Here is an 18773-nt window from a genome sequence, read left to right on the forward strand (position 1 = left end):
TCCACCATACCTACCTACTACATGGTATTTCTCCGCCATTCCAAAGTAAATTGCTTGAGTGCTACCTTTAAACAATTCAAAATTTATTACCTCTGATTTGTGTCAATGTTTTATAGCTCATGAGGAAGTATGTGGTGTTTATCTTTCAATCTTGTTGGGAAACTTTCACCAATGGACTAGTGGCTTCATCCGCTTATCCAATAATTTTGCAAAAAGGACTGGCAATGGGATTCCCAGTCCCAAATTAATTAACCTTAATAGACACTCCTCCATGGTATGTGATTGTTGGACGGCACCCGAAGGATTCGGTTAGCCATGGCTTGAGAAAGCAAAGGTGGGGAGGAGTGTCATCTAAATAAAACTAAAATAAAAAGGCACTCCTTCATGGTATGAGATTGTTGGCAGGCACCCGAGGATTCGGTTAGCCATGGTTTGTGAAAGAAAGGTTGGAAGGAGTGCCACACAAAAACAAAAATAAAATGGGAGCCGCTCTTTGAAGGTTTGTCTGGCAAGGGGGTTAGAGTACCCACTACCATTCGTTGACAACAACAAAAACCTCTCAAAATTTTACTTTTTTATGCTCTCTATATGTTTTCAAAACCAAAGCTCTAGCACAAATATAGAAATCAATGCTTCCCTCTGCGAAGGGCCTTTCTTCTACTTTTATGTTGAGTCAGTTCACCTATTTCTCTCCATCTCAAGAAGCAAACACTTGTGTGAACTGTGCATTGATTCCTACATACTTGCATATTGCACTTGTTATATTACTTTATGTTGACAATATCCATGAGATATACATGTTACAAGTTGAAAGCAACCGCTGAAACTTAATCTTCCTTTGTGTTGCTTCAATACCTTTACTTTGAATTATTGCTTTATGAGTTAACTCTTATGCAAGGCTTATTGATGCTTATCTTGAAAGTACTATTCATGAAAAGTCTTTGCTATATGATTCAATTGTTTACTCATGTCATTTACCATTGCTTTGATCGCTGCATTCATTACATGTGCTTACAATAGTATGATCAAGGTTATGATGGCATGTCACTCCAGAAATTATCTTTGTTATCGTTTACCTACTCGGGACGAGCAGGAACTAAGCTTGGGGATGCTGATACGTCTCTGACGTATCGATAATTTCTTATGTTCCATGCCACATTATTGATGATATCTACATGTTTTATGCATACTTTATATCATATTTATGCATTTTCCGGCACTAACCTATTAACGAGATGCCGAAGAGCCAGTTGCTGTTTTCTGCTGTTTTTGGTTTCAGAAATCCTAGTAAGGAAATATTCTCGGAATTGGACGAAATCAACGCCAAGGGGCCTATTTTTCCACGAAGCTTCCAGAAGACCGAAGAGGATACGAAGTGGGGCCACGAGGTGGCGACACAGCAGGGCGGCGCGGCCTGGCCCTTGGCCGCGCCGGCCTGGCGTGTGGGGCCCTCGTGTGGCCCCCTGACCTATCTCCTCCGCCTACTTAAAGCCTTCGTCGCGAAACCCCCAGTACCGAGAGCCACGATACGGAAAACCTTCCAGAGACGCCGCCGCCGCCAATCCCATCTCAGGGGATTCAGGAGATCGCCTCCGGCACCCTGCCGGAGAGGGGAATCATCTCCCGGAGGACTCTTCACCGCCATGGTCGCCTCCGGAGTGATGAGTGAGTAGTTCATCCCTGGACTATGGGTCCATAGCAATAGCTAGATGGTCGTCTTCTCCTAATTGTGCTTCATTGTCGGGTCTTGTGAGCTGCCTAACATGATCAAGATCATCTATCTGTAATGCTATATGTTGTGTTTGTTGGGATCCGATGGATAGAGAATACTATGCATTATCAATATATTACCTATGTGTTATTTATGATCTTGCATGCTCTCCGTTATTAGTAGAGGCTCTGGCCAAGTTTTTGCTAGTAACTCCAAGAGGGAGTATTTATGCTCGATAGTGGGTTCATGCCTCCATTAAATCTGGGACAGGATGTAAAAGTTCTAAGGTTGTGGATGTGTTGTTGCCACTAGGGATAAAACATCGATGCTATGTCCGAGGATGTAGTTATTGATTACATTACGCACCATACTTAATGCAATTGTCTGTTGTTTGCAACTTAATACTGGAAGGGGTTCGGATGATAACCTGAAGGTGGACTTTTTAGGCATAGATGCATGCTGGATAGCGGTCTATGTACTTTGTCGTAATGCCCAATTAAATCTCACTATACTCATCATATCATGTATGTGCATGGTCATGCCCTCTTTATTTGTCAATTGCCCAACTGTAATTTGTTCACCCAACATGCTATTTATCTTATGGGAGAGACACCTCTAGTGAACTGTGGACCCCGGTCCATTCTTTTAATCGAATACAATCTACTGCAATACTTGTTCTACTGTTTTCTGCAAACAATCATCATCCACACTATACATCTAATCCTTTGTTACAGCAAGCCGGTGAGATTGACAACCTCACTGTTTCGTTGGGGCAAAGTACTTTGGTTGTGTTGTGCAGGTTCCACGTTGGCGCCGGAATCCCTGGTGTTGCGCCACACTAAATCTCGCCGCCATCAACCTTCAACGTGCTTCTTGACTCCTACTGGTTCGATAAACCTTGGTTTCTAACTGAGGGAAACTTACTGCTGTACGCATCACACCTTCCACTTGGGGTTCCCAACGGTCGCGTGCTGTACGCCTGTCATGACCAAACAAGGAATACATTCATAACATGTGTATCATCTATATACACCTGAACTAGACTTTCTAGTCTTTTCTTTCTTTCTGCCAAAAATATTTTGTAGTTTCTCTTTTAGCTTTCCTCATTCTCAGAAAACACTTCACCTTAAATAACTTCTAGGTCCATTGGTCAAATACTAATAGCCTTGAGGTTCTTACTTTGAAGTTGATCATCATATGACAAGTGTTCCAGATTTCACTATTAGTAACCTTTTAATGTGATGAACAATTTCACTCATAATTTTTATCCATCAAATCATGATGACTTTCCGAGACCATGTATGTACATGCTAGGCTCATAAAGTTTAACCTTAGTATTCGCATGTGCAAATCTGGCTTGCACCCGTTGTATACACACGTATAATCTATAACACCCGATCATCACATGATGCTTCGAAACGACGAGTCTTACCAATGGTGCATACTAAGGACGATCACTTCATGGATATACGAATATCGTTAGTGCCCAACTAGTTGGAGGATCAGGACGCCTAGCGTCTTCAACCTTCGTACATTCACATAAAACTTATGAGTTTATGTAGTCTTACTAGATTATATTCTATCATCTTGCAATAAGGTCTTAGATATCACATATATCTCATACCTTGCTTATTTCTGAAAACAAAATTTCCAGCTCCTTAATTTTCAAACGGATTTGAATTTCAAGTTTCACGGAGACAAGATGATTTTAGGTACTAATTGAAACCATTGTTCTTTGAATCAGCAATGTGAAGTTTACTAAAAGTTTGCAATAAGACTTAATCATTTCTTGATTCATTAACAATACGGTACTAGTATGTAAAGTTACTTGTCAGACTTAACACTATTTCTATCTCAATTACAAGACTAGCGCATTGTAGAAAACGGATGCCAATTATACAAATTTAATTCAAAATACTATTCAGACTATGTTCATGATAATTAGTTCATGTTTTAATCTAATTACTAATGAACTCCCACTTAATACAACATCCCTCATAGTTGTTAAGTGGCACACGATCCATATCCACTACACCAAAACCGATCATCACGTGAGATGATGTAGCTTCAATGGTGAACATCAACATGTTGATCATATCATCCATATGACTCGTGTTCAATCTTTCGGTTTCCTGTGTTCCGAGGCCATGTCTGTACATGCTAGGCTCGTCAAGCAAACCCAAGTATTTCGGCGTGTGCAACATGGCTTACACCCGTTGTATGTGAACGTAGAATCTATCACATCCGATCATCACGAGATGCTTCAAAACGATGAACTGTAGCAACGGTGCATACGAGGGGAGAACACTTTATTATCTCGATATTAATGTGAGGGATCATCTTATAATGCTACCGTCGCGATCTAAGCAAGATAATATGCATAAAGGATTAATATCACATGCAATTCATAATATGTGACATGATATGGCCTTTCTTCTTGTGCTTTTGATCTCCATCTCCAAAGCACATGAGCATGATCTCCATCATCACCAGCATTGCACCAAGGTCCATGGCGCCGCTTCATGGTTGTCCATCACTTATAGCTACTATAACAACTACTTGAAATATAGCTATTACATGATGAATAGACACGCAGGTCTTAAAAAATTTAAAGACAACCATTAGGCTCCTGCCGGTTGCCATAATACAATAATGAACATCTCATACATCAAATATAATCATCATAACATCATGGCCATATCACATCACCAAATCCTGCAAAAACAAGTTAGACGCCTCTAATTTGGTTTGCATATTTTACGTGGTTTAGGGTTTTCGAGTAAGATCCAATCTACCTATGAACATGAACCACAACAGTGATACTAGTGTTGTCAATAGAAAGAGTAGATTGAATCTTCACTATGGTGGGAGAGACAGACACCCGCAAAGCCACTTATGCAATATAAGTTGCATGTGAATCGTGGAGCAAGTCTCATGAGACACGGTCATGTAAAGTTAGCCCGGGCAGCTTCATCCCACCATCCCGCAAGATGCAAAGTACACTAACCAAAAACAACAAGAGCATCAACGCCCACAAAACCATTGTGTTCTACTCGTGCAACAGATCTATGCATAGACACGGCTCTGATACCACTGATGGGTTCGTTGCATAGAAAACAAAAAATTTCTACCGTGAACAAGAACAAAACCAAGATCCAATCTAGGAAAATCCAAGATCTAATTTATGAAGATCGAAGCAACAAGATGCATGTGAGACTAACCCTCGAAGATTTCCAAAGCCTACGAGATTAGATCTCGTTGTTGATGTAGTCGATCATCCCGTGCTGCAATCCGGCAGCACTTCCGTACTCGGTCGTGCGTACGGTGTCGATGAAGCCCGTCTTCTCCCTGTTCCAGCGGGCAGAGGAGGTGTGGTAGATCCCCTCGGAATCCCAGCAGCACGACGGTGTGGTGGTGGTGGTGGAGGAGAAAAGCTGCAGGGCTTCGCCAAGCCAGAGCAGACTTGCGGTGGAGGAGAGAGGGGCGGCCAGGGTTAGGGTATGAAGGGTCAACGCCCCCTTCCCCCTCCCCTCTTTATATAGGGGGGAGGTAGGTTTGGGTGGCCCCCCAATGCCCCAAACCCATCTAGGGCCGGCGGCCAAAGGGGGGAGGGGGAATTCTTCCCCCCAAGTTGATCCCCCCTAGGGTTGGGAAAACCCTAAGGGTGGCCGACTTGGGCCTTGAGGGGCATGTTCCCCTGACCCATTAGGCTAGGGGGCATCCCCTCGGCCCATGCTATGCCTCCTAGGGTCGTAGGACCACTGGTGGGACCCCCAGAACCTTCTAGAACCTTCCCGGTCTTCCACCGGAAAAATCCCGAACTTTTCCGAAACCTAGAAATCAACTTCCCTTATATGGATCTTATTCTCCGAACCATTCCGGACCTCCTCGTGATGTCCTGGATCCCATCCGAGACTCCGAAAAAACTTCGGTCTCCATCTCATATTCCGAATCTACTTATGCGACATCGAACCTTAAGCGCGTCACCCTACGGTTCATGAACTATGCAGACATGGTCGAGACTCCTCTCGGATCAATAACCAATAGCGGGATCTAGAGATCCATAATGGCTCCCACACATTCAACGATAACTTAGTGATCGATTGAACCATTTACATACGATACCAATTCCCTTTGTCGTGCGATACTTTACTCGTCCGAGGTTCGATCATCGGTATCTCCATACCTAGTTCAACCTCGTTACCGACAAGTACTCTTTACTCGTTACCATGGTATGTCATCTCTTGTGACCTTGTCACATGCTTGAGGGCTAATTAGATGTCATTCCACCGAGAGGGCCCAGAGTATATTTATCCGTCATCGGGATGGACAAATCCCACTCTTGATCCATATGCCTCAACTCATACTTTCCGAATACTTAATCCCATCTTTATAACCATCCATTTACGCAGTGGCGTTTGATGTAATCAAAGTACCCTTCCGGTATAAGTGATTTATATGATCTCATGGTCAAAGGACTAGGTTACTATGTATCTGAAAGCTTATAGCAAGTTGAACTTGATGACTTGATCTCATGCTACGCTTATTTGGGTGTATGTCCATTATATCATTCACCCAATGACATAACCTTGTTATTAACAACATCCAATGTTCATGATCAGGAAACCATGATCATCTATTAATCAATAAGCTAGTTAAACGAGAGGCTTACTAGGGACTCTGGTTGTTTACACAACACACATGTATTAATGTTTCCGGTTAATACAATTATAGCATGGGGTCTAAACATTTATCATGAACACTAAGATATAACAATAACCAATTTATTATTGCCTCTCGGGCATATCTCCAACAAATATGTGGTTGAAAAGTATAGTTAGCCATATTATCGACATGTCTCAAAGGCATATCCACACTTCAATGGGGACATCATTGGGACCCATGGCCTTCCCTCCTTTCATCCTTTTCAGGGATTCCTTAACCTCGGTCTCTTGGATCCTCCGGACAAACTGCCTATTGGTGTCGTCAAAGGAATCATCTAGCTCGGTTGTAATGCTCTCACTCCCATCACAATAGTATCTCTATCGCTTCTTGATATCCTCGTATTTCACTAGAACTCGATCATCCTCGTCCTTGATGCACTTCACTTGGTTGAGGTCACTTGTTTGCCTCTCGTGGATTTTGACCATCATGTAGACTCCCATTTTGCCTTCTGTGTGCCTAGTTTCTCATATAACTCATCATATGCCTTCCCTCTAGCTCCGCTCTCGCTTTGCGTTCTTTTCGGCTTATTTATATTTTTCCGTGTTACTTGAGCATCTATTGTGATACCAAGTATTGTAGCACTCCTTCTCCTCATGCTCTTTTTGCCACCCCAAGCACCTCCCTAGCTACCTTCCTAATGTTCGTCGCCATCTTTACCCACATGCTCTCCGCATCTCCATCTCCGTTCCATGGCCCTTCTACTATCATCCTCTCCTTAAAGGTATTTTGGGCTTCCCCTTTAAGCTTCCACCATTTTGTACTTGTGATTTCGGCACATTTGGGCACTATTTTGTATGGCTAGATCTTGGAAATACCGCGTAATAAAGTTCTTGTTTATCTCTACGTGGCCCAATAGAATAGTTGCAGAAAAATCGAAAACTGAAGACTTGAAGGCACAAAATACCAAATTGAAGAAACAAGTGGATCATGCGTACCAGAAGACCTGGAACAAGGAGACATAGTCTTTTTATAGCTTTGAGTCACATGAACGAGCATACTATCAAGAGGGGTTTCTCGTTCTTTGGAAGCATCAACCCATTCTATTGAAGTTCTCATAAACCTATACACCAAATTCACACAACATACCTAACCCCTAGAAATTTCTTTAAGTATCAAGTATGTGATGAATGCCTAGAAGCATCATCCTCAAAACCTATGGTTGAAGCATTGCTGCATGCTAAAGCCAACATTTGTTTGTCATGAATGCATCATGCATGTTCAACTACAAATACTTTCGAGTTAGAAATCATGTGAAAATAGTACTAGGTGATTGAAGCATAATTGTAATTTTATTATCAACCGGAGAGGACAATCTCCACGTAGAGGATAACCTCAAAAGTCACGATGTATTAGACTTTGTGTTGACGTTGCTCTGTCCTCTTGCTCGAAGGGACGTTGCAAGCAAGTGACCATCACTAACAAAACAAACTACTCCTTACCCGGCACATTTTTTGGACGGCTCAATCTGTAGTCGCCTGCAAAAGTATTTTGGTCGGGGGATGACCATTCCTGAAGACAAACAAGGATAGTGCACAATTTTCACCATGCTAGAACCCATACTCGCGGAAAAATACACCGTGGAATGTGGCAGGCTAGCCCGGCCCCCCGTATCCCACGGTAGATTAAGGGAGGCTTTTAGCATTGCGCCATACATTGTGAACACCGTCAAATTGTTGGGCCAAAACTAGAGAATACAAGCACGTCCTGCTGAGTTGTAAAAAGAGTCTCGTCAAATGGGTCTGCTATGAAAACGGGCCTAGAACTAGGGGTTAGGGTTTGTTTATGGGTTCATATGTGTAAATGCCGCCAAAATCACCACCGCACTTTTTTGACCCCATAAATAAAACCTAATCCCTACTTCCCAGCCTCGTTTGTTTACTCTGCAGATTATCAGGCCTGTTATAAATAAATAATAATTAATCAATAAGATTAGCAATAACATTAGAGATGCCAGACAAGAAAATGGATTATAAGAGGAGACACCAGGCAAATATTAAGGGAGAGACGAAGAGAAATATCATGCAAGGTTGCAAAAAGTGGGTTGTTACAGAGTAAAACATTAAAAGAATTTTCCTCTAAAGTCTTGCATCTTCTTGCACGGAAATCAACTCTAATATGAAGGTCACTTCTGAAGAATTCAAGTCTTGCATTGGTGAGCATTGATGCACTCTATTTTAATGGCTTAAGTTGAATGCCAACATGATGTGCAGCACAGAAACTAAAGATGTCCCTTGTGGTAGAGCCGAGCACAAATCATCATGTAAGAAATATGCAAGAATAGGAACGAGTATAATAAGAGAATTAGGAATAGACAATATTTAGTAATGAGGCACATACCTGATGTCCACCATCCATGGATTCCATATTTATGAACAATATCTGACTTCAGTTTTCTTACAGTAATTGACTTTAGTACGACATAACAACAGAACCAACTAAATAAGGTAAAAAAATGTTATTACCTTGCATATCGAGCAATAAATTTGAGCTCACTTCATTCTGAATAAGACCAAGTAATGATTTCGGATCTAACATATTAAGGTTCGTTATCCACTTACCCTGGCATATTGCAGCATTGTGAATCTAATATGCAACTGAAATAGCAGTTCAATTTACACTCGGGTTACCCGCAGAAAAATGCACTCAGGTTAGCCTAAAAGATAAACAAACTAAATTTTCTAATATAAAACTTTTTTTTAAACTAGAGAAATAAGCTTTTGCCTTATATTGATAAAGGAGGAGGAAACAAAGGTTTGGCTTACTCCAACAAGAAGGAAAGAAAGGGGTAAAGAGAAAACCCCAAACGAAAAGGAGATTTTTTTTAGCCCATAAGCTCCGCGAGATTTTTAGCGCCGGCTAGAATCCAGTCCTTTGATTCCTCCCTGATCTTGTGCATGATGATCGAAGGCAATGAAGCTCGTTGAAGACTCGCTCCACGTTCCTTTCCTTCCAAATCTCCCAGACGATGAGAATAATAGCAGTACGTAGACCTTTGAGAGAGGAGGCAGGAGTCTTGGCGATGGTGTGTCAGTATTCTAGCACTTTTGGTCTTCCTGACCCCAGGCATCGAATAAGGTTCAGGCAAGACAACCATGAAGCCGCAGCGGACCAGATCCTCCTGGAAAAACGGCATTCGATAAGCATGTGACGCGCCGTCTCTCGGGTGCATCTGCAGAGCTGACATGTAGGTTGGTGAGGTCATCCATGTTTCGCGAGCCGGTCAACGGTCCAGAGACGGTTTTGAACGGCGAGCCAGGCGAAGAAGCGACATTTCGAGGGAGCCCAAGTTTTCAGACCAAAATACTGAAGGATCAAGGCAGAGAGGCCAAGAATTGGGTCTTGTAGGCGGAGCTGGTCGAGTAACAGCCTGTCGGCGACATTGTCCAGATTATGGAGTCAGAGGTACCAGGCGTTAACTGAACTAACGACGAACGGTCCCATAGGCGGACGTATTGCTCCAAGTGCTCGACGGTAAAAGAATCCACATTGATGTCAGCAACCCAATTCTGGCTATCCAGAGCATCCCGCACCGACCGTTTCTTTCTCCTAGAGACTTTGAAGATCAAAGGGGCTAGGACCTTCGGAGGAGTGTCGTCTAGCCAGGAGGAGGACCAGAAGGAAGCCTTTGAACCGTCTCCAATGGTACCCGGGTAGCGGTCAGAGGCATCATTAGGGGTTTCAGAGCCCACCCATGGCTTATCTGGAGCCGTCCATTCATCCCATAACCAACGAAGCCTAAGCGCACGAGAAAACTTCTCCAGATCCAACACTCCCAGGCACCCCAACTCCTTGGGACGGCAAACCTTGTGCCAGTTGACCTTGCATTCTCCTCCGCTAACAACTTCCTTGCAGGCCCAGAGCATTCCGCGACTGATCTTGGCAAAGGCCTTCAGGATGCTCTTGTCCACTCTTAAGGCAGTTAACAAGAAAATGGGCAAGGAGGAGAGAACCGACTTCACCAAAGCGGTATAGCCCGCCCTATTTAGGAATTTTCCCTTCCAAGGGTTCAATTTTGCAATCGCCTTATCAATGAAAGGTTGGAGATCTGCCCGTCTTAGCCTCCCTAGAGACAAAGGCAGGCCCGGATACTTTAGCGGGATCGCAGCAGGCTGGCGTGAGGTCAATGTTGGAGCAGCGAATTGGGGCTATGGAGCTTTTAGCCACGTTTGTCCTCAAGCTGGAAATCTTCACGAAGCTCGCCAGAGCCGATACGTCATACTCAGTGGGTGACAAGAAAAAAATTCTTACGTGTGCAAGTGCAGCCTTGGCAGATTGCAAACCAGTCAACAAAAATTCTCAGCTGCAGCTTAAGGATGGGTGAGAGATGGAATACAGGTGTCATGCTGGTCACATGTTGTGTTCCTGAAATAAAAGAATTAAGTTACAATAACTAAAAGCATAATATTTCAATGCCATGATTCGAATGGAGAATGAAATATTAAGACATCCTTCAAAGAAAATTAAACCTTAAACAAGGCTATCAATACTTACTCAGCAGGTGCAAACAAAGCTAATGCAACCATATGCAGCTCAAGTGAATATTTGAAATTCGATTAATGTGGACAGAGGTGAGGGCCTAACCTGAGGTAGAAGGAGGCTGCCGGGAGGAACTCTCTCTTCTTAGGGTTACAGAGATAGCACATTATATAGGTCAGGACTGGGCTGGGCCAGATGGGCCACAACAGAGAACAAGAAGACAGCCCAACAGATACACCAACAGTTATCCAACACTCCCCCTCAAGATGGGTGATAAATGTCAATCATCCCCATCTTGGCACAGGCAAGATTACACTCCTTTGATCCCAGCCCTTTTGTTAAACAGTCTGCCACTTGTTGTCTTGATCTCACATAAGCCAATGAGATAATCCCTGCATCAATATTTTATTGAATAAAGAATATGTCTATCTCCACATGTTTAGTTCGCTGATGCTGGACAGGGTTGTTTGCTATGTTTATGGCAGACATATTATCACACCACACTTTCAAGCTCCCTTGCCTTAAAATTTTCAGCTCTCTTAGAAGGTTTCGTACCCACAACATTGTAGGGATTCGTTGCATAGAAAACAAAAAATTTCCTACCGCGAGAACGCAATCCAAGCCAAGATGCAATCTAGAAGACGGGAGCAACGAGGGGATGATCAAGACTAACCCTTGAAGATTTCCAAAGCCTATAAGAGTAGGCTCTTATTGCTGTGGTAGACGATCACTTGCCGCTTGCAAAAGCGCGTAGAAGATCTTGATCACGGTGCCACGATCGGGCAGTACATCCGTACTCGGTCACACGTTCGGTGTTGATGAAGACGACGTCCTTCTCCCCGTTCCAGCGGGCAGCGGAAGTAGTAGCTCCTCCTTGAATCCGGCAGCACGACGGCGTGGTGGCGGTGGTGGTGGAGATCTCCGGCGGAGCTTCGCTAAGCGTGCGGGAGAAGAGGAGGAGAGAGGGGGCGGCTAGGGTTTGGGAGAGGGGGTGGCCGGCCACCTAGGGGTGCGGCCAAGCTATGGGCTTGTGGTGGTCAGCCCCCTCTCCTATGCCCCTCATTATATAGGTGGAAGCCCCAAGTGTTGGACTACAAGTCTTCGAATAAGACCCGAACCAAAAACCTTCCATGTGTAGGGAAACCTACCCAAGGTGGGAATCCCACTTGGGGTGGGATTCCCCCCTTCCATGAGGGGGTTTGGCTGGCCACCCTTGGGGAGTCCACCTTGGACTCCTCCCCTTTAGGGTTGGCTGGCCATGCAAGGTGGAGTCCCTCCGGGACTCCACTTTCCATGGTGATTTCTTCCGAACTTTTCTAGAACCTTCTAGAACCTGCCATAAATGCACCGGATCATTTCCAAACTTAGAATATGACTTCCTATATATGAATCTTATTCTCCGGACCATTCCGGAACTCCTCGTGATGTCCGGGATCTCATCCGGGACTCCGAACAAATATTCGAACTCCATTCCATATTTAAGTTCTATCATTTCAACATCAAACCTTAAGTGTGTCACCCTACGGTTCGCGAACTATGCGGACATGGTTGAGTACTCACTCCGACCAATAACCAATAGCGGGATCTGGAGATCCATAATGGCTCCCACATATTCAACGATGACTTCAGTGATCGAATGAACCATTCACATACGATACCAATTCCCTTTGTCACGCGATATTTTACTTGTCCGAGGTTTGATCATCGGTATCACTCTATACCTTGTTCAACCTCGTCTCCTGACAAGTACTCTTTACTCGTACCGTGGTATGTGGTCTCTTATGAACTTATTCATATGCTTGCAAGACATTAGACGACATTCCACCGAGAGGGCCCAGAGTATATCTATCCGTCATTGGGATGGACAAATCCCACTGTTGATCCATATGCCTCAACTTATACTTTCCGGATACTTAATCCCACCTTTATAACCACCCATTTACGCAGTGGCGTTTGGTGTAATCAAAGTACCTTTCCGGCATAAGTGATTTACATGATCTCATGGTCATAAGGACTAGGTAACTATGTATCGAAAGCTTATAGCAAATAACTTAATAACGTGATCTTATGCTACGCTTAATTGGGTGTGTCCATTACATCATTCATACAATGACATAACCTTGTTATTAATAACATCCAATGTTCATGATTATGAAACTAATCATCCATTAATCAACAAGCTAGTTAAGAGGCATACTAGGGACTCTTTGTTGTCTACATATCACACATGTACTAATGTTTCGGTTAATACAATTATAGCATGACATATAAACATTTATCATAAACATAAAGATATATAATAACCACTTTTATTATTGCCTCTTGGGCATATCTCCTTCAGTCTCCCACTTGTACTAGAGTCAATAATCTAGATTACATTGTAAAGATATAACACCTTGGCCTTTCTGGTGCTTTATCATGTTTTGCCCTAGGGACAGCTTTAGTCAACGGATCTGGCATGCTCAGAACCGTATGTATTTTGTAATTCATTTGCGTCTCAACGCATCACTCATTTCCAAATGAGTCGGCATTAAATATGTTTGGTCTTCTGGTGGAACCTTAATTCCGCGGTCTGAAATATGTCACTAATATTGTCACACACAATATAGCTTCAAAGTTCTGACTCTATCGGAACTACACCAAGTTCTCAAAGAACCTCTTGACTTAACATCCTCGGTCATTGTCAAAACAATGACATACTCTGCCTTTCGTTTGTAGAATCCGTCACAATATTTAGAACTCTTCTAAATCTAACATAGACAACTTCTAACTCATTGTGCTGCCTTTTAAACAACACTTAGTCAAATTTGAGATTGAAATTATATTTTATATGTGACAAAACCAATATCGGTGTAACACCTTACAGCGATTTGTTTGTCATTTCTCCGTACAAAATTATATATATATATACTTGGTTCTTCTTAAGTACTCAAGAATATTCTTACAGTTTTTCAATGATCATCACATGAATCATTCTGGTACATGCTCATAACACTTTTAGAGCAAAGGACATCTGATTGTGTACATATTATTCGTGATCTATAATCACTCATGTGTTTTTACTCATTGAGTGTCAGATACACTCAAGTCTTGTTAAACCTTCACATGACAAGAACATTTTCTTAATATTTCTATATTGAACTACTTCAATATCCATCCTATGTACTTTGACTTAAACTTATTTATGTGTTTCAATCTATCTTCATAGATCTTGACACTAAATTTGTTTCAGTCCATATCCTTTCATTGAAATTAATTTCTCAATGAAACCTTTTAATCAAGTATATAATTACATCATTTATAACCAACTATATGTCACCTACATAAAGTATTATAAATATGTCTTAGCGCTCCCACTTAATTTCTTGCAAATGCAAGCCTCTTCATCGTCTCTGATGAAATCAAAAACTCTTTGACTATTTCATCTGGTGAAGATTCCAACTCCGTGATACTTACTTCATCCAATTTGAAGTTTGTATACCTATCTAGTATTCCACGGACCAGCAAAACTCTTGGTTGTATCTTGTATACACCTTTAATACACACTTCTGATAAGTAATGTATTTTGCCATCCTACTAGCATATCTCATAAAAGAAATATGTAGTGATTACTAGAATAATCCACATAGACTATAAGCATTGCTACGGAAGATCTAATCTTGTCGTAGTCAACTCTTTGAACTTTGTCGTAAACATTTTTTCGACAAGTCAAGCTTCTTCAAGGATATTTCATCCAAGTCCATCAATTTTATAGATCTATTTACTTTCAAAAAGTATTCATCTATCTTGGATTTCATGGCGTATAGCCATTTTAAAGGAGTTAGGGCCCATCATAACTTCTTTGTTTGTAGTTGGTTTATCATTGTTCACAATCAATCCTTTGTCCACAAATCATTTATTTGATCACAAAGTAAACCATACCTACAAGGTTAAATATGTACTTCGATCTCCATGGCTAAAACACTTTATAGTCATGGGAGCCATGATCGTCGTGGTTGCTTCCGGAACCAATTTTCGATGCTGCGCTACTCTGATCATTATGCTTAGGTTCATAAACCTTATCAAGTTCTATTGTCCTCCCACTCAAATATTTCGCTAGAAAACAATTTCTTGGAAATAAGCAAGTAATATTAACAAACACTTTTGTCGTTTACTTTTTAGTGGAAAGAATTCCCAATCAATTCTTTGGGATAACCAACAAAGACATTTATCCGATTTTGGTTGTAAACTTTTAGACCAAAATTTAAAGAAAGGACTATTAGGGTTTATACCCATGCCATAACTCGTATGGTGTCATTTCTACGGATCATGATGATGCTCTATTTAGTGTAAAAGCGGTAGTCACTAAAGCATAATCCACAAAAATATAATGGCGTCATAATATTTTATCTCATCATTAATCCAACAAGTTTTGGATACATCTTTCGGATACTATATCATCATTATGATACTCCAAGAAATGTGAGTTGTAGAACAATTTCATGACTCTCTTAGATGTTCGCTAAAACTCGTAATTCAAATATTTCCACCATGATCCAATCATAGATATTTGACTTTTCTATTACGATGATTTCCACTTCATGCTGAAATTTATTTGAATCCATTCAAATGTTTTCAAACTTCTTCCTTATCGAATATATCCACATATATACTCAATTCATTGTTGAAAGTTTTCATGAAGTAGAAGAATCTCCCGCACACAACTATGCCCAGTGAACCACATATATCATTATGTATGTTTTCACTAAGTTAGTTGCCCGTTCAACTCTTGGCCTATGAACGTTTTTTAAGTCATTCTCTTTTAGAAAAGATTTGCAAGCGCCAAATGATTCAAAAAATTAAATGACTTCAAAAATCCATTTGCATGGAGTTCCTTCATGCGTTCCTTTCTAACATGACCTAAATGGCGGTTCCACAAATAAGTGGAATTCAAATCACTTGCCTTATGGCATTTTAGCGTCAGTATTATGTGTGTGTGTTTCACCATTAAGATTTATAATAACTTATCCATCGTACATGGAGTAATGTCATAATTTGAACAACTCATTGTTTTCATTTGACAAGAGCAAAATAACAATTATTAAGTTCTTTATTATAAATCCTAAGGGCTAGATAGAATGCCAACGACGAACATAATAACACTTTATTTTGTTCCAGACGTGTATTCCTATCATATTCCTTGTCAGTCACTTAGGCCATTGTATTCTTGTATTGCGTTGTTTTGTATGACATTTCATACCAACCAATATAGTACTAATACCCAAGAATTTCATAGTGTGACTTAACTAGAAATACAACCATAACATGTATATCATTTATATACACCTGAGCTAGACATTCTAGTCTTTTCTTTCTTTCTGCCAATAATCTTTTGTAGTTTCTCTTTTAGCTTTCCTCATTATTCAGAAAAACACATCAACTTCAATAACTTCTCGGTTTGTTGGTCAAATACCAATAACCTTGAGGTTCTTACTTTGAAGTTGATCATCATATGACAAGTGTTCCGGATTTCACTATTAGTAACCTTGTAATATGATGAACAATTTCACTCATAATTTTATCCATTGTATCATGATGACTTTCTGAGACCATGTCTGTACATGCTAGGCTCATAAAGTTTTAACCTTGGTATTCGCATGTGCAAATCTGGCTTGCACCCGTTGTATGCACACGTAGAATCTATAACATCCGATCATCACGTGATGCTTCGAAACGACGAGTCATAGCAACGGTGCATACTAAGGACGATCACTTCATGGATATGCGAATATCGTTAGTGCCCCAATAGTTGGAGGATTGAGACGCCTTGCGTCTTCAACCTTCGTACATTCCCATAAATCTTATGAGTTTATGTAGTCTCACCAAATTATATTCTATCATCTTGCAATAAGGTCTTAGATATCACATATATCTCATACCTTAATTATTTCTGAAAACTTAATTTTCAGCTCCTTACTTTTCAAACAGATTTGAACTTCAAGTTTCACGGAGACAAGATAACTTTAGGTACTAATTAAAACCATAGCTCTTTGAATCAACAATGTGAGGTTTACTAAAATTTTGCAATAGGACTTAATCAATTCTTGATTCTTTAACAATACGGTACCAATCCGTAAAGTTTCTTGTCAGATTTTAACAGTATTTCTATCTCAATAACAAGACTAGCGCATGGTAGAAAAACGGATGCCAATACTACAAAATTAATTCAAAATACTACTCAGACTATGTTTATGATAATTAGTTCATGTTTTAATCTAATTACTAATGAACTCCCACTTAATACAACATCCCTCATAGTTGTTAAGTGGTACACGATCCAATTTCACTACACCAAAACCGATCATCACGTGAGATGATGTAGCTTCAATGGTGAACATCAACATGTTGATCATATCATCCATATGACTCGTGTTCAACCTTTCGGTTTCCGTTGTCCCGAGGCCATGTCTGTACATGCTAGGCTCGTCAAGCAAACCCAAGTATTCCGCGTGTGCAACATGGCTTACACCCGTTGTATGTTGAGTTTATCACATCCGATCATCACGAGATGCTTCAAAACGTCAAACTATATCAACGGTGCATACAAGGGGAGAACACTTTATTATCTTGATATTAAAGTGAGGGATCATCTTATAATGCTACCGTCGCGTTCTAAGCATAATAAGATGCATAAAGGATTAACATCACATGCAATTCATATGTGATATGATATGGCCCTTTAGTCTTTGTGCCTTTGATCTTCATCTCCAAAGCACGGACATGATCTCCATCATCAACGGGCATGATCTCCATCATCGTCGGCGTAGCGTCAAGGTCCATGGCGCCGTCTTCATGGTTGTTCACCTCATGTAGCAACTATTACAACTACTTTGAAATACTACTCAACATGAAATTTAAAGACAACCATAAGGCTCCTGCCGGTTGCCACAATACAATAATGATCATCTCATACATATTCATCATCACATTATGGCCATATCTCATCACCAAACCCTGCAAAAACAAGTTAGACGTCTCTAATTTGGTTTGCATATTTTACGTGGTTTAGGGTTTTCGAGAGAGATCTAATCTACCTACGAACATGAACCACAACGTTGATACTAATGTTTTCAATAGAAGAGTAAATTGAATCTTCACTATAGTAGGAGAGACAGACACCCGCAAAGCCTCTTATGCAATACAAGTTGCATGTCGAACGAGGAACAAGTCTCATGAACGCGGTCATGTAAAGTTAGTCCGAGCCGCTTCATCCCACTATGCCACAAAGATGCAAAGTACTCAAACTAAAGATAACAAGAGCATCAACGCCCACAAAACCATTGTGTTCTACTCGTGCAACCATCTATGCATAGACACGGCTCTGAAACCACTGTAGGGATTCGTTGCATAGAAAACAAAAAATTTCCTACCGCGAGAACGCAATCCAAGCCAAGATGCAATCTAGAAGACGGGAGCAACGAGGGGATGATCAAGACTAACCCTTGAAGATTTCCAAAGCCTATAAGAGTAGGCTCTTATTGCTGCGGTAGACGATCACTTGCCACTTGCAAAAGCGCGTAGAAGATCTTGATCACGGTGCCACGATCGGGCAGCACCTCCGTACTCGGTCACACGTTCGGTGTTGATGAAGACGACGTCCTTCTCCCCGTTCCAGCGGGCAGCGGAAGTAGTAGCTCCTCCTTGAATCCGGCAGCACGACGGCGTGGTGGCGGTGGTGGTGGAGATCTCCGGCGGAGCTTCGCTAAGCGTGCGGGAGAAGAGGAGGAGAGAGGGGGCGGCTAGGGTTTGGGAGAGGGGGTGGCCGGCCACCTAGGGGTGCGGCCAAGCTATGGGCTTGTGGTGGTCAACCCCCTCTCCTATG

General features: G+C 41.5%; 1 protein-coding gene across 1 annotated transcript; it reads right to left on the reverse strand.

Moving 5' to 3' along the window:
• Positions 1-9747: 9747 nt before the first annotated feature.
• LOC139833581 (uncharacterized) lies at positions 9748-10299 on the reverse strand. The gene has a single exon (XM_071823894.1). The coding sequence runs from the start codon at positions 10297-10299 to the stop codon at positions 9748-9750; it is 552 nt and encodes a 183-aa protein (XP_071679995.1).
• Between the last annotated feature and the right edge of the window lie 8474 nt (positions 10300-18773).

Source organism: Lolium perenne, chromosome 7 (genome assembly GCF_019359855.2).
Source record: "Lolium perenne isolate Kyuss_39 chromosome 7, Kyuss_2.0, whole genome shotgun sequence".
NCBI lineage: Eukaryota > Viridiplantae > Streptophyta > Magnoliopsida > Poales > Poaceae > Lolium > Lolium perenne.